A 23,122-nucleotide genomic window follows, 5' to 3' on the forward strand; every position below is an offset into this window, starting at 1 on the left:
GTGGGGAGGGAAGGGAAGGAAGGAGGGCGGGAGGGCGGGCGGAGGGAGGGAGGAGTGTGGGAAGAGGAAGGAAAAAAGAGCGAGACAGCCAGGGGAAGAGAAAGATGTCACTGTCTAATCTCCGTGTCATTTTTATTTCCAGCAGGCGCTGGGCAGAGGAGCTGCTAGAACAATGCTGAGGCGGGCGAGGTGAGGAGTGGGCCTNTCCCTCCCCGCCCTCAGCCAGGCCCCCGGCACCCCAAAGACCGCGGGGAAACCATGGCGACCAATTTCAACGACATCGTCAAGCAAGGCTACGTGAAGATGAAGAGCAGGAAGCTGGGGGTGAGCCGCCCCCCCCCCCACCCGCGGGGCCCTGCCGAGGGGGCCGGCGTCCCGGGACCTGGTCTGGAGCCTGCTGCGTCCTGTGTGCGGGTGCCCGCCTGCGGCGGCATCGCGCCGTTGTGGTCCCGAGGCTTCTGGCCAGCCGGCTACCCGGCATGTGCCTGCTGCTGCCCCCCTCCCCCCAGCAGGGCTGGCCTGCCTCCCAGCGGCTGGGCCAGCGGCGGCGGCCGACGACGGGCAGGCAGCTTCCCTGCCATTGTTGAAGTTGTGGCCAGGACAGCGGCGCTGGAGCGGCAGTGTCTGAGCCTCTCCCAGCCTCTCACTTCTCCTTGCCTCCTCCTCGTCTCTCTCTTCCTCTCCTCCCCTCTCTTGGCCCCTTTTCTTTTAAGTCCCTTGGTCTCCGCGGCTTCCATTGCTTTCTATGTATGGGTCCTTATGTATTTGTTTTGGCCAGTGCTTTTACTGTTAAAGGAGTGTGTGAAAGGGAGTGTGGCTGGCTGTGGGGCAGGGCAGTGGTGTGAGGGTGCAGAGGCTGGTATTTCTCTGGTTTAGGAATGAGCACTTAGGGCAGGATGGCCTGTGGCTCTGGGACAGGCTGCTTTCCTCCAAGTTGCGCACAGGGAGCCTGGCCCAGAGCTGGGGGCTTAGAAGGTCTGTGGGGATGAGGCCTCAGACACACCTCAGTGGGCACGCGCCCCCTCACCCCCTCACCCCCTCCTGGTGAATACAGCCTCCCCTCAACCCCCCGAGGGACCAACCTAATGATCTCGGTGAGGTTGTCCAAGAGCTGCCTCTCATTCCCTGCCGACCCTCTCCCGCCTCCAGTCAGGGGTCTTGGCAGCTACCCCTTCCCCAGTAGGAGGGTACCCTTGGTGACTGGGGTGGCTCAAGTCTTGTGTTTTCGAGGGGTCTCCAGTCTCTCTCTTCCTCCCCTCCCCCGTTGGCCTGATGGGGGTGGGGTGCCATCGGACTACTCAAGGCTTCCTGGCTCAGCCTGCGTGGGGTGGGGGAGGAATAGGGCTCTGCGAGGGCTTCCCCGCCTGGATGCCTGACCGCCTGGATGCCTGACCGAGCTGAGCTGGGCTGGCCTTGGCGAGGGGCGGCTCTGGCCCCTCCCTCCCTGCGGCCCCTCTGGGGGTGTGTTCTGCCCAGAGTGCATGTCTAGAGTCTTCGCTAGATCCGGATTTGTACCCCAACCTGGGTTCCAATCCAGGAGACGGGCCCAGGTGGGCAGCCACCTTGCTCATGTCCTGAGAGAGGGATGGAGCCCACGTGTAGCTCAGAACTAGAGAAATTGAAAATTAAGGGGGCGAGGGGAGGCCAAGGGAGTAGGGGCCCGGCTTCTAGCATGGTTCCTCATTCCTATGGGCCTGGGTCTAGCAGGTACCGGGGGCCAGGGCAGAGCCTACGGGAAAGGCGAGCCCCCTCGAGGCGGCCACTTGCACTCAGCATCAGACCTATTCCAGGAGGAGACCTGGAAGCAAGTGGCATACAGGTGGACACAGCCAGGGGGAGGGGTTGGGAGTAGGGGTGTGGCCAGACCCAGTTTGGGGCTCCCCCTACCCAGGGCGTTGAGCTGCTCCCTGTAGGTCTGATGTGAGGGGCTTAGTCACCCAGCCATTCTTGTCCCAGGGCAGCCATTCTTGTCTGAGCTCACAAAGGTGAGCCGGGAGGGGCTGAAGGAGCTGGGGCGCAGACCCTCCTCCCTGTCAGGGCCTTCCTCTGGCAGAGCTGTGGCAGAGTGTTTCTGAAGTGCTGATCAAAGACCGTGAGAAGTGGGGAAGGAGGGCTCTTGAGCACAGTGGCTCCCTGGGGCTGGGCGTGCATGTGTGTGTGTCTGTGTGTGTGTGTGTGTGTATCTGTAACCAGGCAACCAGGGTGCTTAGGCCCCTGGGCCTTCTGCCCCTACACTGCAAGCTGCATGGGGCCCAAGCTGGCAGGGCGTATCTGGGTCGACAGCCTTCATTCATTCATCCATCCATTCACCGTCTCTTCATATGGTCATTCACTTGTTCAGCAGAGCTGTGTTAACAAGGTTGCCAGGATGTGAGTGAAGATTCTGAGAATAAAATAGTCTTTGGCGTAAAGGAGCTCCCCAGCTAAGAGCTGAGGCCTGCTGTGGTTTAGGTAGATAGGCCAGGGACTGAGCCAGGGCCATGTGTACCGGGGCAGAGGTGCCTCCAGAGTCCCAGGTAATCCCCGAAACGGCCTGGTTCTGAGTGGCTTCTTGGCATGGGGCCCTCCCTACCAGCGACCTGGGGCTTGAGTGGCAGAGCAGGGTGGAGTGGGGCGGGCTGCAGGTATGGGGCTATGGCCGCCTTGCTTCTTTTGCTCTGGGCAGCCCTCAGTCTCCCTGCTATTTGCCAATGAGAGAGTGGGCACCAGAGATTTCTTGGAATCTACTCATGAACAGAGTAGGCTGAAAGAGAGCCTGGGACGGAGGAGGGGGCCAGGGAAGGAAGAGTGTGCAGCCTGGGCAGACGACTAGGCCACCACTGGAGGGGTCTGACAAGCCAGTATGCCGTGGAGCATGGTCGGCTCCCTGCACCCTGGCTCCTTGCCGGTCAGGACGAGTCCATGAAGCTCCAGAGAATTAAGGCGGTTTTAGGCACAGGGCCGTTGGCAGTGGCTGGACAGGAGGGAGCCTTGCCTGGGAAGGCACTGTGGTTTGGGGTAACCCCAGCTTCTGGGCTCTGCCCCTTTACCTCTGAGAGCCTCTGGTTTCCCAGCTGGAACAGGCACTAATCCTGGCCCTCTGCACTCCAGAATGTGGAAGAAGGACCAGAGATGAGAGGGGGTATTACCCACATCAAGAGCCCTCCCCCCAGCGCTGAGAACCAGGACCAATGTGCAGGCTCAGAATGGTCAAGGGTCTAATCCCTGTCCCAAGGACCCTCCCTCTGCTGTGGCTAGCACTGCCGGAGCCCTGGGCAGAACATTCTGCAATGGGCTCCAAGTATCAGTTCTGGATCTAGCCAGCCTTTTTTTTTTTTTTTTAAAATATCAGCCCCACCATTTATCAACTGTTGCTTAACTTATTGGTGCCTCGGTTCTCCTGTACCTATAAGGTGAAAATGATAATCAAACCAACCTCAAGAGGGACTCTGAGATGGACAGTGAAGAGTGCTAGGAAGTACAGAAGGGAAACAAGCGTGGGCTCTTTATATTAAGCTTAGAGCTGAGCGCACAGTAAAGTGATTCAGAGCGCCCTTTGTGCAAGTTGTTCAGAGTCGGGGAAGAAATGCCTGCTTTCTCGGTTTGGGGAGCGGGCGTCACTGCTGGTCCTGGGTTTTCTTCTGGGCTGGGTCTCCAGGGAAGGCTGTGTAGCACTGCCCCCTGTGGCAGGCAGGGGTAAGTTCAGGGCCGTGCTGGGTAGGGGTGGTCCCAGGAGGCCTGATCCCACTGCCCTCTCACCCCACAGATCTACCGGAGGTGCTGGCTGGTGTTCCGGAAATCCTCCAGCAAAGGGCCCCAGCGGCTGGAGAAATACCCAGATGAGAAGTCAGTGTGCCTCCGGGGCTGCCCCAAGGTTAGGGGGCCTGGGCCCTAGCTACCCCAGTCTGTAAAGTGAAGTGACGACTGGCCGAGCCCTAAGGTCCAAGAGCACCCTCCCGGGGGTGGCGCCACTGTGGGGAATGCAGAGGGAGGCGTTCCAGCCTGGCTCAGTCCCTTGTGGATGCTGTCCCAGGTAACTGAGATCAGCAATGTCAAGTGTGTCACGCGGCTCCCCAAGGAGACCAAGAGGCAGGCAGTGGCCATCATATTCAGTGACGACTCAGCACGTACCTTCACCTGCGACTCGGGTGAGGAGCTGGGGCTGCAGGCTTCCATCCAGACTCCCCTGGGCCAGTCATGGTCCGGTGGTCCAGTCGGGAGGAGGCAGAGCAGGACCAGCCCTGGCCGGGTGTGATGTGTGGGGGTGGAGGTAATGGGGAGAGGCTCGGGACAAGGTGGGACAGGCAGGCGGAACCCATTGGCCTCGGCCTCCCTGCCTTGCCGGGTGGGCTGCTGGGGGCCCCCGGGTGCATGCGCTGCCGTTCTCCAGAGCTGGAGGCGGAAGAATGGTACAAGACCCTGTCGGTGGAGTGTCTGGGGTCACGACTCAACGACATCAGTCTGGGAGAGCCGGACCTCCTGGCCCCAGGAGTGCAGTGTGAGCAGACAGGTGAGGCCCCGTGCTGGCGGGGGGTGGGAGGAGAGTCCTGCCCTGGGGAGGCCCCAGCCCCACTCCCCCTCTCCCGCCGCAGACCGCTTCAACGTCTTCCTGTTGCCCTGCCCCAACCTGGACGTGTACGGCGAGTGCAAGCTGCAGATCACCCACGAGAACATCTACCTCTGGGACATACACAACCCCCGCGTGAAGCTCGTCTCGTGGCCCCTCTGCTCACTACGCCGCTACGGCCGGGATGCCACACGCTTTACCTTCGAGGCCGGCCGGTAGGACCCTCCCGCCTCCCTACCCTGCCCCACAGGGCCAGCGTGTTGCCTGCCATTTGCTCTACCAGGCACTGTGCTGGGCGCTTATTTATCAGCATAGAAAACCAAAGGGGAGTATAAACTTCCCATTTTATAGATGAAGAAATTGAGGCACACACCAGGCAGGTCAAGTGCAGCTGTTTCAAACTGCTTGAGCTCAAATCAAATGCTGGCACTGGCACTTACAGCTCTGGCTGTGGACTGAGTCTCCATCTGTCAAATAGGGGATAAAGTACCCAAGCTCCTAGACTTATGGTGAGGATTGAGTAATCTGTGGCTTGAACTCTGGAGCCAGCGTGTCTAAACGTAAATTCTGTGTAATCCCTGGTCTAATCCTGGTTAAACTACTTACTATCAGCACGCCTCAGCTTCCTCATCTGCAAAATGGTTTGAGAAAATTCGGAACAGGAAGGTAAAAGTGCACAAACCAAAGGGATGGGAGAGAAAGTGGAATGGGTTCATTCTCGTAAAGGATTTAGATCACTGGTCCACGGAAAGGCCCAGCACACTTGGACGACAGCCCTGCTCGCTCCTCAGCGGACCTGGGGTGCAGCCTGTTGGGAGCGCGGAGACCCGGACCAAACACGTGTGTGGCCGTGGTGCAGTCCCCACCACCTTGCCCTCGGTGCCTCTTGTGTCCCTAGGATGTGTGATGCCGGGGAAGGGCTCTACACCTTCCAGACACAGGAAGGGGAACAGATCTACCAGCGGGTCCACAGCGCCACCCTGGCCATTGCTGAGCAGCACAAGCGCGTCCTGCTGGAGATGGAGAAGAATGTGAGGGTGAGGTGGTGGGCGTTGGCCCAGCCTAGCGGGGAGGCTGGAGGCGAAGAGTACGCCAGAGGCCGGCAGGGGGCTGGGCTGGAGGCTGGGGTAGGCCTGTGCCCCAGAGCTAATGGAGGGACCCCTGTTCTCTGCCCCACAGCTGCTGAACAAGGGCACGGAACATTACTCCTACCCCTGCACGCCCACGACCATGCTGCCCCGCAGCGCCTACTGGCACCACATCACGGGTTCCCAGAACATCGCCGAGGCGTCGGGCTACGCTGGTGAGTCCCAGCGGCGCCCCACACTCACCTACCACGAGGTTCTGCGGAGGGCAAGGCCTTCTGGGCGGGGGTCCTCTGACCTGCGTCCGAGTCCTGAGCCCGCCTCTGTGTCCACAGGTGAGGGGTACGGGGCAGCCCAGGCCAGCTCAGAAACAGACCTCCTCAACCGCTTCATCCTGCTAAAGCCAAAGCCCAGCCAGGGGGACAGCAGCGAGGCCAAGACCCCAGCCCAGTGACAGCAGGGCGCGCGCGCACTGAGGACTGCCGGGGCTGCCTGTTGCCGGGCTGACTGCAGCGTGCTGCGGAACGCCCCGAGGGGCTGCTGGCCGAGAGCCTGGAGCAACGGAGCAAGCGATCCCTTCCTTGCCCCCAAGGGTGAGGCTGGACCAAGGCCCAGGGCTGGCCACAGCGCCAGAGCATGTGTGAGGGGCTGGAGCTACTGTGGGACTATATACTGTTAATGATTTTAATATATATGGCTTATGACATATTCTATATTAAGGAGATTTCCCCCATCCCTCCCCAGTACCACATCCACCCTTTTGAATCCCATGAGCGGGTCAGTCAAGGCTGTTTTAGAATGTGAGGGTGGCGGTTCCCCGTCCTCCAGGGCACAGCCCCATGCTGCCAGGACTTGTTTCAGGGGCCAGGGCCAGAGGAGGGAGATGATGCTCCAGGCTGGCGCTGTGACCACTGGCTTTCCCCAAGCAGCCCAGGGGTGGAGACAGCAGGTGGCTTCTGAATCCCTCTGGGCCCAGAGTGGCACAGGAAGCATCTGAGCTTACACTGTGCCACTTGGCAGCCTTGCACTTGGAAGTTTTAAGCAGAGGTGACATCTGGTTGACACCTCAGGTGAAAATCTGGTTCTAAAATCTAATTTTTACCCAGGCTCCTTCCTGCTTAGTAGGCTGAGAAGACACCCTGGGGTGGGGGTGCGGGTTACCTCAGTCAGGAGGAGGGTGGGTCCGAGCTCTTCCCTGCCCCAGGGCCAGGCTGGGGGGAGCACCCCTCCCAGACCCTCACGGACCTGGGGCTGGGCGATGTCCCAGCAGAGGGAGCCCCTCTGCCCTGTCTGGCCACCCTAAAGCACTCAGAAACCGAGCCCTTTCCATTTCCTCTTTCCCACATGGTGCTGAGGCTCCCTGCTGAAATGCAATTAAAGCAATTGATTTTCTAGTGCTGGTATTTATTGACTACCTTGCAGAAGGGCTATCTTTCTAATTCCTATCAAACCCTTGGTTGCGTGTGTGGGTTTTTTGTTTTTTTAATACTTTAGGGTTCTGATTTGTGGGAACAGACCCTGTTGTAAATAACCACTATTCAAGCTGTGGCAAAATGATCCAGCGAGAGGCCCCTCTAGGAGAGCCCAGGAGCCAGAGAGGGGTCACAGCCAGCTTGGTGCCCAAAGCCTTGGAGAGGGAGGCAGGGCCGGCTGGCTCCAGTTAGTGGCACGATGACGCATGAAGGAGATTATGTTGTGCTCTTTATTGCCAAAAATAAAAACTTTTAAAAAGACAACTACTGAATAAATTATCCCTTCCTTTCTGTACTGATCTCTGGTTTTCTCCAGGCTGCTCCTGCCAGGCTGCCTCATTAACGACTTTGGGCATGATTCTACCTACAGGGCTAGGGGTCAAGGCCAGACCTTCCCTTCATTAAGGCCCTTGCCCCCCAGCACCCACACTTAAAGGATCAGGCCACTGGCAGTGCAATTCATAACTAGTGGGCAGAGAATGAAATGCAGGCCTTACCTGGGGCAGGGGGGCAGCCAGGCTCTATCCCTATTCTCCAGGGGTTCTCAAGTTAGGGACACTTGGAGATGTGAGCGAAGTGCCAGTAGACTGGCTCTGAGCAGAGACCGGAAGGGTTGGTACACAACTTGAATGAGCGTTCTAGCACTTAATCCTAACACCAGAAGTCCAAGGTACAACTGTGAAACCTCCAACTTTTGGACAGAAGGGGGTTGGAGACCTGAAATGACCCGGAGAAGAGGGGCCAGCTCAGTGGTTCGCAGAAAACTCCCCCAAAGGCACATACGAAAACGGGACGTAAGGGATGCTCTGGGGAGTGCTACTGGCAAGTACTGGGCAGAGCCAGGGATGTAAGGTCTAGTTAAAAACTGCCTCAAATGCCGGTGGCAAGCCTGGCAATCTAACAGAGCAAGGCTGGGATAGTCCTCCCCTTCCACATGGCTCCCTTCTAGATGGTTTGCCAAGAAGCCTGAGCAACAGCTGTCCGCACCCCAGAAGCTAGAAGAGGCTCTGGAGCCCTGAAATCCAGATGCTGGCCTACATCCCCCTCTTTTTTGTTTACGCAGGTGAGCTGTGCTAGTTTATGGTTAGGACATCACTCTGGATCTCGTGGCTTAACTGGGTCTGTAAATCACTCAGTTTCTTCTTCAATCCAGAGAGGGCCGACAGAACAATGGTCTCAGGGCGCAGGGAGCCACAGGACTCGACGTTGTAGTAAAACCTAAGAGGAAGAGTGTGGTGAGAGCCCTCCACGACGCAGGCTGGCTCACCTGAGCACCAGCCTCGGGTCACGCGTGCTCCCCTGAGTGGCTTTAGCCTCTTACTAACGGTGGGCCTGCTGCACATTACGGGACTCCAAGGAGGCACGGCTAGCTCAGAAAGCTCCTGGGGAAACCTCAGAACACTTCTCCTCCACATTGAGGAGAAAGTGGAAGGTCAAGTGAGCAGTGGCTCATGCTCACTATCAGAAGACTGGTCCGTTTCTGGCTCAAGGCAGATCCTCTCCTTTGGGGACTGCGTATCACGAGCAGGAGCAGAGCGGATAACCCGAGGCCCCGTGTCCCACGGCGACTACGCGGGAGGAGATCTGCCCCGGGACAGGCACCTGTCATGGGTTCCGCAACTATCCTTCCTTCCTCAGCCCACGGCCACTGGGACGTGAGGGAAGGGTCTCCCCAATGCAGACCTCGCACCAACACCTCACACTCGTACACTTCGCCTTCCAGCGCCAGACCAGGCCCTTACCTCTCTGGCTTGCCGTTGGGGTCATAGGGAGCCTGTGACTCATCTTCATCCAGTTCGGAGTACTCACTCTTTGGCCTGAGGTCAAACACAGGTCAGTACAGGGCTGCTACGGCTGCCTCTGGGGCACTGTGTCCACAGTGAGCCTGCCCCAACCCCGGTGACTAGGAGCCATTTCCAGCCCACCCCACCCTAAATGCCCTTACATCCAATGAGAACATACCATTCCTCAGGCTTGGGATACACTGTGTGCCTCAGGGCATTGTCAGGATCATATTCAAAAGCCACCCCTGCGGTGGGGTTCCACTTGGCATGCTCCTTGCCAAAGCCCTTTTTGGCGTAGGCTCGAAGTCTTAGCTCCTGGCCTTTCCTCAGCTTGACGATGAGGATGTCTGTGGGGGGAGATGGGGGAGTCAGTCAAGGGTCGGTACAGACACGGTCCCCGGAAGTTGGACCTGGAAGACCACACAGTCGGGAAAAACAGCTCAAAGGTCAGCTGACAAGGAGACCAGAGAGCACTAGGGGCTGTGTCTCGTCTTCTGGTTCTGTGCTGTCCAGCAGGACGACACGTCGGGCAAATGTCCGCATAACCCCCAGCCCCAGCCCCTTACCGTCCTGCTCCACGTAGTCATTGGGGTCATTATCTCGGTTCCGGGAGGTCACCTGTAAGGGGCCCAAACAGAGGCGTTTATTAGCTGCTCGTCTCCCCAGTCACCTCTTCCAGCAACTATGTTCTAGCACCTGCCGACCAGGGACGGGATGCCGGGAATGAGGGGGCCGAAGCGCACCTACTGGGACAAAGTCTGTGCTGGAGCTGGACTCCAGGCCACACCTCCCAGCCTGGTGACAGCTTCCCAGTCAAAACAGGACCAGGGCCTCTAAAAGGGTCCTTGGGTGACAGAGGGCGGGCACACAGTACCAGCAGTGCTCTTGTCCACCCTGGCTGGCGACCACAATTATTAGCACGTTTAGGGAGCAGCTCAGATAAAGGCAGAGGGGAACACAAGGAGAACAGGGTCCTGGGTAAGGACGGCGCGGAGCAACACTGACAGGAATGACCCGGGGGCTGTTGGAGATGAGGTCTCGAGATGTGACGTGACGAGTCTGGTCTTCGTTGCACCGCACATCAAGCGTGAACTCCACGGAGCACTCGGGGCAGAACTCTTCGCACGTGCAGTCCTGCGGCGGGGGGACAGGCAGGAATGAGCCTACGGAGAGGTGGCAGATGCTGAGCCCCCAGCTTCTAACACCCAGGTCCTTACATTTCTTAATGTGCAAGGGCTGCCGACAGGCTCCAAGCTCTTGTGGGCTGTGTCTATCTGGCCCACCATTCTTCCAGGCCACCCGTGTGTGGGCCCTTCACAGCTTAGAGCCCACCTATACCTGCCAGTGCCTGTGTTTACTGTCCACCCCCAGCAGCTGCCAGGCCACCACCGGGAGACACACTGCTCAACTCCCACCCTGGCCCTCGGAGCGCCCTGCTTCAGACACACAAGGTGTTAAGTAAGAGACGGAGGCTTTCGTGTTTTAAAGTGCAGCTTCCCATGAACTACGTGCATTAGCTCGAGAACGCAATCATCATTTAAAATGAAATGATCCCGGCAACAACAAAAAAAAGTATCTTTCAAGTTCTAGGCTACTAACTAGCCTTTTCTTTAAAAAACCAACCAAAAAAACCTTTCCATTATGGAAAATTTCACACTCACGAGAGCAGAGCAAAGTAACCATCACTCAACTTCAGTAATTATCAACAGGTCTTTAAGCAACCCTTGAAACAATCCACTCCTATGTCAGGGACCATCTGCTACAGTTTGACTTCAGACAAGAAGAGTTACTGGAATTAACCAAACAAATTGTTCTCCCCCTCAAGCCGGTGAGGAAAATCTAACCTGCTTCTGAGGTTTTTTCAGACAAGGAGGGGGAACTAGAGGCCACACCTGGACAGTCTGCAGTCACACACAGGTGAGGCGGGCAGACAACTTAGACCCTAATTAGAACTATGAAACGGCTGGGCACCTGAGTGGCTCAGTCAATTAAGCATCCGATTTTTTTTTAATGTTTTATTTATTAGGGGGAGGGGGAGCGGGAGCGGGAGTGAGACAGCATGAGCAGGGGAGGGGCAGAGAGGGAGATACAGAATCTGAAACAGGCTCCAGGCTCTGAGCTAGCTGTCAGCACAGAGCGCAACGCGGGGCTCGAACCCACGAACCGTGAAACCATGAAACCATGACCTGAGCTGAAGTCAGACGCTTAACCGACTGAGCCACCCAAGCGCCCCAAGCATCCGATTCTTGATGTCAGCTCAGGTCATGATCTCAGTTCATGAGATCAAGCCCTGTGTTGGGCTCTGAGCTGACAGGACAGAGCCTGTTTGGGATTCTTTCTCTCCCTTTCTCCCTGCTCCTCCCGTACCCCCCTTCAAAAATAAGTAAATAAATAAATATGAAATGGAAAGGGAGCACCCAGCTGGCTCAATCAGTAGAGCATACGACTCTTGCTCTTCAAGTTTTAAATTCGAGCCCCACGTTAGAAGTAGAGATTACTTCAAACAAAAAACTATTAGAATATGAAATGGAAGAATCAAAATGTCATGGAAAATAAAAATATAAAAAGGTACACAACCCCCCCAAAAAATATATATCATCAAGGAGAGGTATCTCAGATTAAGAGCCTAAAAAAGTCTAACAACCAATTGCATGCATGAATCTTGGCTGGATGACAGACAAAAAGCCAGAAAGGACATATGGGGGACAACTAGTAAAATCTGAGTATTTGAAATATTCAAAATATGACAAAATATGCTAATATTCTTAAGCATGGTGGAATGGTTATCTACGAAAATATCATTAGTTTCAGGACAAGCATGCTGAAGTAATTGGGGGGAAAGTGTCAGGGTATCTGCAACTTTCAAATGGTTCAACAAAAATAACATGGAGAGGAGAAACCAAGCGGATGTAGCGAAATATTAACAGCTGGTAACTAAAGCTGAAAGTAAATGGCTGTTTATTAGTTGATTTTTCTAACTTATGTAGATTTTCAGAAAAAAGAAAAAGAAAAAAGGGGACCATAACATCTTTGTTCAGCAAACACTGGAAAAAATTTAATGGACGGAACTGCTAGTCATGGGGCAAGCATACCTTTCCCCAAGGCCCTGCCAAGCTGCTCTTCAACTGGTTGTACAACAGACCCCCACCAATATCTGTGATGTTTCATTTCTTACAAACAAAAATCTGGAGACGTGAAGCAAATATTGCCAAAATGCTGGAATAAGAAAAGTTGTTTGGTGGGAGCAAGAGTACTGGTCAGATCATCTCCACACTTTGCCGTGTATTTAAACATCTCTTTAAAAAGTACAGTAAGGCCAACATGGCAGAGAAGTAGGGGGATCCGTACTTCCCGCACCTCTCCAACAAAGAAGGGCTGAAGCCAAAGGACTTTGAACCCCAAGAGTCTGGGAGGAAAAGAGATCGTCTACCATGCCGGGAAAACAGGACGGACCCATAGGTGGGTGACTGTAAATGGGCAGGTGATAAACCGCCCTTCTGCGGAGGGGGAGGGGCAGGGCCAAAGGGAAGAGAAAGAGAGGCTGGGGAAGCATAGGCCTGTATCTGGACAAGAGAAAAAACGCAACCCGGGACAGAGAGGGCACCCACCTCTAACTGCAGGGCTTTCTTCAGACTGGGGCTGCTGCCCTGTTTGCACACCTGGGGAGGAGGGGAGCCAGCCCCGGGCTCGGTGGTAGGTCAAGTGCGCAGGGTGTGGCGGGGGAAACCGGTCCCCTCTCCTGAAGCTGTGCCGCAGCAGCCGGGGGACCACGCGCTCAGAGCGAGAGTTTAAATCCCAGCTAAGCACAGGACACGGAGACGGTGGAGCCAGGCACGCCGCCTGACTGCACCCGAGCACAGTGAGGACGGATCCAAAAAAGCGGGCTGGGGGGTCGCCAATTTTCTCCCCACAACCGCCAAGGCGCGGCCTCAGGGCCCACCGTGGGGGTGGGACCGGCCTGCACCCAGCCACTCCCCTCCGCAGCTAGACGGCAGAGCGGGATAGACAGGGGTAGGCATGGCGGCGGAACCAGACGGCCCCCCGGCCCACCAGCGCGGCGTTGCCTGGATGAACTCTAGGTCAGCTCTGGTTACTCAGCTCTACTCTCCCTTTTCTCCTTCTTATTCCTTCCCTTCTCTAGGCTGGTTACTCTGGTTATTAGTTTGCTTAAACATTTAATCTCTTCTCTTGATCCATGTTTGACAACACCTCCTTTTCTTTCCTTTCTCTCTCTCTCTGGAATAATCAGGCCACATAGCTTCTCTGGGTAACTTTATCTTCGTTTCTTTTTCCTCGCCTCCTTCCTTATTCTCCTTTCTCTCTCTCAAGATTAAGCCGTTTAGTCTCTCTGCCTGGCCAGTATTCATTTTCTTTTACCCCCGCTCCTGTCAATTCTTTGTACGTGCTCCTCCATCAGCACCGCCTCCACCCTGTTCTCCACTTGCAGCTGGTGTTTCTGGTTTTTTGGTTTTAGATTGTTTTTTTGGTTTTGTTTGCTTGCTTGTTTTGTGTGTTTGCATGTTTTTGTTTCCTGTTTGTCTGTTTTCCTTTCCAGGGCTACTTCAAGGAACAAATCAAAGCACACCTGGTGGAGGGTCCAAAACATCACTGCCAGTAGGGAAAGAAAATAACTAAAGTTACAACAACAGAGAGCAAGTAACACTCTCCAAAAAAAACACCCCCTGAACGGCCAGGCCCTGGACACTGTATGACCCCCCTTTAATACAGCAGTGCTTGCAGGTGCAGAGCACATAACAAGCTTTTCAAATGTACAAGGGACAGAAAACTAGCCAAAATGACAAAAATGGAATACTTCTCCTCAAAAGAAATTCCAGGAAGAAGTGACAGCTAAAGAATTAATCAAAACAGATACAAGCAATATAAATGAACAAGAATTTAGAATAATAGTCATAAAATTAATTGCTGGGCTTGAAAAAAGCATAGAAGACAGCAGAGACTCCACTGCTGCAGAGATCAAGGATCTTAAAAACAGTCATGATGGATTAGAAAGTGCTATAGAAATGAGGTGCAAAATAAAATGGAGGCGGCCACAGCGTGGATTGAAGAGGCAGAGAGGAGAATAGGTGAATTAGAAGATAAAATCATGGAAAAGGAGGAACCAGAGAAAAAGAGATAAAATAATCCAGGATCATGAAAGGAGAATTAGAGAAAAGTGATGCAATCTAACAGAACAATATTCGTATCATAGAAATTCCAGAAGAAGAGAGACAGAAAGGGGTTGCAGGGGTAGTTGAACAAATCATAGCTGAGAACTTCCCTCACATGGGGAAGGAAACAGACATTGAAATCCAAGGGGCACAGAGACCTCCCCCTCAGACGTAACTTGAATCTAACTTCTGCACGACACATCACAGTGAAACTGGCAAAATACAAGGATAAAGAGAATTCTAAAAGCAGCTAGGGATGAACAGGCCTTACCTTACAAAGATAGACTCATAAGGTTAGTAGTAGATCTGTCTACTGAAACTTGGCAGGCCAGAAAGGAGCGGCAGGAAATCTTCAATGTGATGAACAGGAAAAATATGCAGCTAAGAATCCTTTATCCAGCAAGCTGAGCATTCAGAACAGAAGGAGAGATAAAGATTTCCCAAACAAGCAAAAACGGAAAGAGATAAAGATTTCCCAAACAAGCAAAAACGGAAAGAGGTCATCACCACTAAACCAGCCCTACAAGAGGTCCTAAGGGGGACTCTATGAGGGAAATGTTGCAAGGAACACAAGGTACGAGAGACACCACTACAAGCATGAATCCTACAGAGAACGCAAGGACTCTAAACCCGTATTTTTTAATAACAACACTGAATGTAAATGGATTAAATGCTCCAATCAAAAGACATAGGGTAGCATGGGGCGCCTGGGTGGCTTAGTCGGTCAAGCGTCCGACTTTCGCTTAGGTCATGATCTCGCGGTTCGTGGGTTCGAGCCCCGCGTCGGGCTCTGTGCTGACTGCCAGCTCGGAGCCTGGAGCCTGTTTCAGAGTCTGTGCCTCCCTCTCTCTCTGACCCTCCCCTGCTCACGCTGTCTCTCTCTCTCTCTCTCTCTCCTAGAAATAAAAAAAAAAAAAAAAAAAGACATAGGGTAGCAGAATGGAGGAAAAAAAGAAAGAAACAAGACCCATCTATTTGCTGTCCACAAGAGACTCATTTTAGACCTCAGGACACCTTCAGATTAAAAGTGAGAGGATGGAGAACCATCTATCAAGCTACTGGAAGTCAAAGGAAAGCTGGAGTAGTTATATCAGACAAACGAAACTTTAAAGGCAGTAACAAGAGATGAAGAAGGATATTATATAATAATTACAGGGTCAGGAAAAGCTAACAATTATAAATGTCTACGCATCGAATTCGGAAGCACCCAAATATATAAAACAATCACAAACATAGACAATCTTATTGATAAGAATGTGCTAATAGCAGGGGACTTTAATACTCCACTTACAGCAATGGATAGATCAGCTAGACAGAGAATCAGTAAAGAAACAATGGCCCTGAGCGATACATTGGACCAGAAGAACTTGACATATATTTAGAACTCTACATCCCAAAGTAGTGGAATACACTTTCTTCTCAAGTGCACAGGGTACATTCTCCAAGACAGATTACATACTGGGTCACAAAACAGCCCCCTCAAATATAAAAGACTTGAGATCATACCATGCACTTTCAGATCACAATGCTATTCAACTCAACCACAAGAAAAAATTTGGAAAACCTCCCAAAGCATGGAGGTTAAAGAACATTCTACTAAAGAATGAATTGGCCAACCAGGCAATTAGAGAAGAAATTAAAAAATATATGGAAACAAATGAAAATGAAAATACAACAATCCAAATCCTTTGGGATGAAGCAAAGGCTGTCCTAAGAGGAAAATACACTGCAATCCAGGCCCATCTCAAGAAACAAGAAAAATCCCAAATACAAAATCTAACAGCACACCTAGCGGAACTAGAAGCAGGACAGCCAAGAAACCCCAAAGCCAGCAGAAAAAGAGAAATAACAAAGATCTGAGCAGAAATAAACAATATAGAATCCAAAAAAACAGAACAGATCAAGGAAACCAAGAGTTGGTTTTTTGAACAAATAAAATTGATAAACCTCTAGCCAGGCTTCTCAAAAAGAAGAGAGCATCCAAACAGATAAAATCACAAATGAAAATGTATTTATTACAACCAATCCCTCAGAAATACAAGCAATTACCAGAGAATACTATGAAAAATTATACGCCAACAAACTGGACAACCTGGAAGAAACGGACGAATTCCTAAACACCGAGACACTACCAAAACTGAAATGAGAAGAAATAGAAAATTTGAACAGACCCATAACTAGTGAAGAAACTGAATCAGTTATCAAAAATCTCCCAACACATAAGAGTCCTGGACCAGACAGCATCCCTGGGGAATTCTACCAGACATTTAAAGCAAAATTTAATACCTATCCTCAAGCTGTCCCAAAAATATAAATGGAAGGAAAACTTCCAGACTCATTCTATGAAGCTAGCATCACTTTGATTCCCAAACCAAAGACACAGCCAAAAAAAAAAAAAGAACTACAAGCCAATATCCTTGATGAATATGGATGTAAAGATTCTCAACCAGATACTAGGAAATCAAATTCAACAGCACATAAAAAGAATTCTACATCATAATCAAGTGGGATTCATTCCTGGGTTACAGGGCTGATTCAATATTCGCAAATCAATCCATGTGATACATCACACTAACAAAACAAAAGAACCATATGATCCTGTCAATAGATGCAGAAAAAGCATTTGACAAAATACAGCAACCTTAATAAAAACGGTCAAGAAAGTTGGGATAGAAGAAACATACTTAAACATTATAAAAGCCATCTATGAGAAGCCCTCAGCTAATATTACCATCAATGGGGAAAAACTGAGAGAGCTTGTCCCCTGAGATCAGGAACACGACAGGGATGCCCTCTCTCACCACTTTGTTTAACATAGTGCTGGAAGACCCAGCCTCAGCAATCAGGCAACAAAAGGAAATAAAAGGCACCCGAATTGGCAAAGATGAAGTAAAACTTTCACTTTTCGCAGACATGATACTCTCTCTACACGGAAAACCCAAAAGATTCCACCAAAAGTCTGCTAGAACTGATACATGAATTCAGCAAAGTTGCAGGGTACAAAATCAATGTACATAAATCGGATGCATTTTTATACACCAATAATGAAGCAACAGAAAGAGAAATCAAGAAACTGAGGGTGCCTGGGTGGCTTAGTCAGTTAAGCGTTCGACACTGGCTCAGGTCATGATCTTGAGGTTTTTGGGTTTGAGTCCCTCATCAGGTTCTGTGCTATAGCTCAGAGCCTGAAGTCTGTGTCTCCCTCTCTCTCTGCCCCTCCCTGACTCGTGCTCTGCCTCAAAAATTAGCTATAAAAAATTTTTAAAAAGAAACTAATCCCATTCACAATTGCTCCAAGGACCATAAAATACCTAGGAATAAACCTAACCAAAGATGTAAAAGATCTGTATGCTGAAAACCACAGAAAGCTTATGAAGGAAATTGAAGACGACACCAAAAAATGGAAAAACATTTCATGCTCATGGATTGAAATAATAAATATTGTCAAAATGTCAGCACTACCCAAAGCAATCTACACATTCAATGCAATCCCAATCAAAATTGCACCAGCATTCTTCTCAAAGCTAGAACAATCCTAAAATTTGTATGGAACCACAAAAGATCCTGAATAGCCAAAGTAATATTAAAGAAGAAAACCCAAACAGGAGGCATCACAATCACAGATTTTAGCCTCTGCTACAAAGCTGTAACCATCAGGACAGTATGGTATTGGCACAAAAACAGACACACAGACCAATGGAATAGAATAGAGAACCCAGAATTGGACCCACAAGTGTATGGCCAACTAATCTTTGACAAAGCAGGAAAGAGTATCCAATGGAAAAAAGACAGCCTCTTTAACAGATGGTGCTGGGAGAACTGTACAGCAACGCACAGAAGAATGAAACTAGATCATTTTCTCACACCATACACAAAAATAAACTCAGAATGGATAAAGAACCTGAATGTGAGACAGGAAACCATCAAAACCCTAGAGGAGAAAGCAGGAAAAACTTCTTTGACATCAGCCGCAGCAATTTCTTACTCAACACATCTCCAAAGGCAAAAAAATTAGAAGTAAAAATGAACTATTGGGACTTCATCAAGATAAAATGCTTCTGCACTGCAAAGGAAACAATCAACAAAACTAAAAGGCAACTGACAGAATAGGAAAAGATAGTTGCAAATGACATATCAGATAAAGGGCTAGTATCCAGAATCTATAAAGGAACTCACCAAACTCCACACCTGAAAAACAAATAATCCAGTGAAGAAATGGGCAGAAGACATGAACAAACACTTCTCCAAAGAGGACATCCAGATGGCCAACAGACACATGAAATGATGCTCAACATCCCTCCTCATCAGGGAAATACAAATCAAAAGCACACTGAGATACCACCTCACGCCACGCAGAGTGGCTAAAATGAGCAAATCAGAGGACTCTAGATGGGCACTCTCCTACACTGTTGGTGGGAATGTAAGCTGGTACAGCCCCTCTGGAAAACAGTGTGGAGGTTCCTCAGGAAACTAACAATAGAACTCCCCTATGACCCAGCAATAGCACTGCTAAGAATTTACCCAAGGGATACAGGAGTGCTGATGCATAGGGACACATGTACCCCAATGTTCACACCAGCACTTTCAACAATAGCCAAATCATCAGAAGAGGCTAAGTGTCCATCAACTGACGAATGGATCAAGAAGATGTGGTTTACATATAGAATGAAATACTACTTGGCAATGAGAAAGAATGAAATCTGGCCATCTGCAGCAGCGTGGATGAAACTTGAGGGTATTATGCTAAGTGAAACATGTCAGTCAGAGAAAGACACCGTATGTTCCCACTCATGTGCATCTTGAGAAACTTAACAGAAGACCATGGGGAAGGGGAAGAAAAAAGTTACAGAGAGGGAGGGAGGCAAACCACAAGGGACTCTTGAATACTGAGAACTGAGGGTCAATGGGGGCTGTGGGAGAGGGGAAAGTGGGTGGTGGGCATGGAGGAGGGCACTTGTCGGGATGAGCACTGAGTGTTGTATGGAAACCAATTTGACAATAAATTATATTTTTAAAAAATACGGATTTATGAAGTATTATTTGACAATCAAAAAGAATGACATCTTGCCACTTGCAACTACGCAGATGGAACTAGAGAGTATTATGCTAAGCAAAATTAGTTAGAGAAAGACAAATAGGACTTCACTCATATGAGGACTTTAAGACACAAAACAATGAACATAAGGGAAGGGAAGCAAAGATATAAAAACAGGCTGGGGGACAAAACGTAAAAGATTCTTAAATATGAAGAACAAACAGGGTTACTGGAGGATTTGTGGGAGGGAGGATGGGCTAAGGGGCATTAAGGAATCTACTCTTGAAATCATTGTTGCACTATATGCTAATTAACTTGGGTGTAAATTCAAAAAATTAAGTAAAAATTTAAAAATAAGAAATACAGATTTTTAACATATCAAATTAGCCACACAAAAATAGCACGACCTAGGGAATAAAGAGGATGGGCAAATAAAGGACCACCCAAAGCCGTCAAGAAGGAAGAGTCTCAAGCAGTTATCTAACAGCCCTGGGGAAGTATGCAGGGAACCTATTCCTGTCTCACGCCCCCCAAGTCCAAGGCCTGTTAACACATCACAGAAAGGAAACAGGGCCCTAGAAGAAGAAGCATGATTAACAAGCACCACCCACAAGGAGAGGCACGGATCTGGCAGACACCAGCCCTTCCTCAGGTGCTGCTGTGGGGGACAGTTTCCCACTCCCTTTCCTTGTTCTCACCCCTACCTCTCCCGAACCCCCCAACCTTCTCTTGGCTCCCTTGGGCCTCCTAGGCTCCCATTACTGGGAAAAGACCCCCTAGAAAGCAGAATCGGAACAGATCAGACTCTGAAAAGGCAGCACCCCCACTGTTCAGTGTAAATGGGTATTCTGGTGTACACCCCGTCTTGTGTGGCTGGCAGGAGAAACTCCCTGATGCTCCTGGAGCTTGATCACCTAAAGCCTGGCAGGACCACGGACCAGTGCCTGCTCGGGCCCTAAGGCAACATCTCCATGCTGTGTTTCTAATAGCAAGAAGGAAAATGTCAGGAAAACCCCTGAGAAGTGAACCCCCTATCCCCCACCGCACATTCCACCCAATCACATAGCATACCCGGGAGTACTGCAGCTTGTCCACAATGTCGTCACTTGTGAGGGGGATTAGTCCTGGAAGAAACAGAAAAACATGTTAAAGCAGTCCAAATGGCCAAGTCAAAAGGAGAACCTAGAAGTCCCCTTGGGAGTGAGGCGATATCCTCTGACACCGGGCACAGCCCCCTCACTTCCACAACCCAGCACTCACCGAGTCTGTGAGCGATGAACTCATCATGAAGGACGGAAGAATTGGCATCAATTTGAACCCAGTCAATGGCTAAAGAAAATAACGAAAACAGATAAGCAGTTTAGCCACCAAATTCACTTAAAGACATCGAGCAATGGTTCTCAAGATTTAAGAAGCACCTGGTTGATGTTTACTAAATTGCAGGGGGTGTGGGCCAGGCTGCTAGAAATTGATTCCAGAGCTCAAGTGGGGGCTAGAAATCTGTATTTTAACAAGAACCACATGCAACATGACCTCCATCCCTAATCAGGCAGATTTAATGCTGGGGATTGCCTGTGCCACACAAAAAATACTGACTTAGGGAACAGCATGGTAGTGGGCACATGTTTCTTCAAGCTGATTATTTCTGTGAGAAGCATTTACATCTGCCATTCATGTCAACATCTCTGAACACAAACTACTTGGGCATTTAAAAGTTAGGGAAAACTGGGGCGCCTGGGTGGCTCAGTTGGTTGAGCGTCTGACTTTGGCTCAGGTTATGATCTCACGGTTCGTGAGTTCGAGCCCCACGCTGGGTGCTCTGCTGAGAGCTCGGAGCCTGGAGCCTGCTTCAGATTCTGTGTCTCCCTCTCTCTATGCCCTTCCGCTGCTTGCACACATTTCTCTCTCTCTCTCAAAAAATTTTTTTAATGTTTTTTATTTATTTCTGAGAGACAGACAGTGTGCACAGGAGAGGGTCAGAGAGAGAGAGAGGGAGACACAGAATCCGAAACAGGCTCCAGGCTCTAAGCTGGCTGTCAGCACAGAGCCCGACGCGGGGCTCAAACCCACAAACCGTGAGATCATGACCTGAGCAGAAGTCGGACGCTTGACCGACTGAGCCACCCAGGCGGCCCCCTCTCTCTTTAAACAAACAAACAAAAAAAGGAAATCTCACAGAAGTAACACAGACTTATGGTCCTTATTTCATGATACAATGACCAAATTATACAATTTAGCTCTTTATTATTAATCAACTAACGTTTAGAGAATTCCTTTAAAGTGCACAGCACACATACTAAGTATCAAACCCAATTCCTACCAGCAATGAGCTAACAGAAGGGTAAGGACTGCATTCTCACACACATTTGACTTAAACGCATATTCGTTCATAAATACACACCTGCATGCAAACAAATCCATAAACCAAATGGCACTGAGCCCAATTACCAAACAAAGGGTGTGGACACTAGGAACGGAAGTCAGGAGAGGATCAGTTACGACCCAATCTGCTTTGTCCTAGGCTTTCCACTGCTTCCCTAACCCAAGCCAAGTAAGGACCAGAAGCCAGGCTTTTCTGACTTGGCCTCCTTACTACCGCGTGCCCTTACCCTCACCTGTGCAGGTTAAACTCCTTGAGCCTCCTCCAAACCAAACCTTGCCTGCCCTCCGTGGTACACATACCAACACTTCCTCCCTGAAAGCTCTTCCCTCACAAAACTGTCCAGACTAAAGACACCTGTCCTATTTTGCACTGTGTTCTATTTATGTAAGTCTTGTCTCTACCTCAAGCTTCGAAAAATCCCTGGGCTGTGGTTTTTAGGTGTCTTAACTTTCGTATTCCCTGTGTGGCCTAGAATGTAGCAGGTGATCAGTAAGTATTATCTGCAGAACTGAATTTGTGGGGAAAGTAGCATTTAGACTCTAGTGTCAGGGCTGCATCATAAAGTACAACTCCCTCACTTTACTCATGAGGAAACTGAGGCCCAGACACGTGGAGTGGTTAGGGAGGAGGAAGACCAGCACTCCAAGCTCTGAGTTGAAGCAGTGACTGGGGATTGTAAAGGTGGAAACTCCAAAGTTCACTTGTTTACCAATCACACGCGTGCTCATCTCCTTAGGCGTCTGCACACTCCATGTAGCAGCTGAGTTACATTCCTTTCTCCAACCCAAACTTTGAATTGACGCTCAGAAAACATCTGTAGTCGACTTATACGTGTGTAAAAGACCTGGAGCGAGGCGGCTGGAACCAGAGCAGACCCTCCTTCCTCTAAGCAGCAGCAGCACCGCAGTGTCTACTCCTGAAGTGCGGATCCCAGGCTACCGGGCAGTAGTGTCAGCGGCGGCTTCGCAGTTCCCCAGCAACTCCACTGTGCGCCCCACGAGTGCAAGAACGCTGCACTACGCACTTTCCACTTCCTAGCACACTGCCTGGCACGGCCCCTAAGTGCAGCTGAAGGAACGGATTCATAAGAAGACATCACCGGTGCTCAACACAGGCATCTAATAGAGACTCCGCCACTTAATCCTTGCCGCCACGCTGTAAGTCCCGTCAACGTCCGAATGCTACAGAGAAAACCGCGGCACGCAGTTGAAGAACTTGCCCAAGTTTCACAGGGGCAGGAAGTGAACACGGTATTCAAGCCCAAGTACGCAGACTCCCGAACTCTGGCTCTTCATCAACGCATTCGTTAAGGGTGGACCTAAGTGTCCCTGGGCCAAGGGTACGGGGTCTGATCAGATCTCCAGCACTACTGTCTTTTCAGAGCTCCCACCACCAGCCCAATCAGGCTCCGGGTTGACCGGGCAGTAGCTCCGAGGTGTGTGGGGACGTGTGTGGGCAACGACAGGTGGGTCTGCTTACCTATTATGGGCACCTCGGCGATGAAGACCCTCCGAATGGAGTTGGCCACCCTGAGGGATGAAAACCAAGCGGCGTGAGGGCGCCGCGGCATAGCCGCCGCCGCCCCGCGCCCACGGTTCCCAAAGCAAAAGCCCCGCCGCCGGGACCCAGCTCTAGAAGGTCACGACCCC

At 50.9% G+C, this 23,122-nt stretch overlaps 3 protein-coding genes across 4 annotated transcripts in view; 1 reads left to right on the plus strand and 2 right to left on the minus strand.

Annotated features, from left to right (window-relative positions):
* ADGRG1 (adhesion G protein-coupled receptor G1) overlaps positions 1-23,122 on the minus strand; it is a 215,981-nt gene that overhangs the window by 147,388 nt on the left and 45,471 nt on the right. The gene's annotated exons all lie outside the window — the stretch shown is intronic.
* On the plus strand, positions 212-7,023 carry DOK4 (docking protein 4). 2 transcript variants are annotated; one of them, XM_077751266.1, is made up of 8 exons: positions 212-324; positions 3,746-3,853; positions 4,013-4,127; positions 4,370-4,489; positions 4,572-4,761; positions 5,445-5,583; positions 5,726-5,849; positions 5,967-7,023. In XM_077751266.1, the coding sequence occupies exons 1-8, from the start codon at positions 259-261 to the stop codon at positions 6,083-6,085; spliced, it is 981 nt and encodes a 326-aa protein (XP_077607392.1). In that variant the 5' UTR covers positions 212-258; the 3' UTR covers positions 6,086-7,023. The 2 variants fall into 2 exon arrangements, with proteins under 2 accessions (XP_077607392.1, XP_077607391.1); XM_077751265.1 differs by having other exon boundaries at positions 5,726-7,023.
* POLR2C (RNA polymerase II subunit C) overlaps positions 7,316-23,122 on the minus strand; it is a 16,079-nt gene continuing 272 nt past the window's right edge. The window contains exons 2-9 of the mRNA XM_077751267.1: positions 22,953-23,002; positions 20,351-20,419; positions 20,162-20,214; positions 9,893-10,021; positions 9,454-9,505; positions 9,066-9,234; positions 8,846-8,920; positions 7,316-8,321 (exon numbers count right to left, since the gene is read on the minus strand). Of these exons, the coding sequence (XP_077607393.1) occupies positions 8,177-8,321; positions 8,846-8,920; positions 9,066-9,234; positions 9,454-9,505; positions 9,893-10,021; positions 20,162-20,214; positions 20,351-20,419; positions 22,953-23,002 (742 nt within the window). The 3' untranslated portion in view covers positions 7,316-8,176. The remainder of the gene's footprint in view (positions 8,322-8,845; positions 8,921-9,065; positions 9,235-9,453; positions 9,506-9,892; positions 10,022-20,161; positions 20,215-20,350; positions 20,420-22,952; positions 23,003-23,122) is intronic.

This window comes from Crocuta crocuta, unplaced genomic scaffold (assembly GCF_008692635.1).
Source record: "Crocuta crocuta isolate KB4526 unplaced genomic scaffold, BGI_CrCroc_1.0 scaffold124, whole genome shotgun sequence".
Classification (NCBI taxonomy): Eukaryota; Metazoa; Chordata; class Mammalia; order Carnivora; family Hyaenidae; genus Crocuta; species Crocuta crocuta.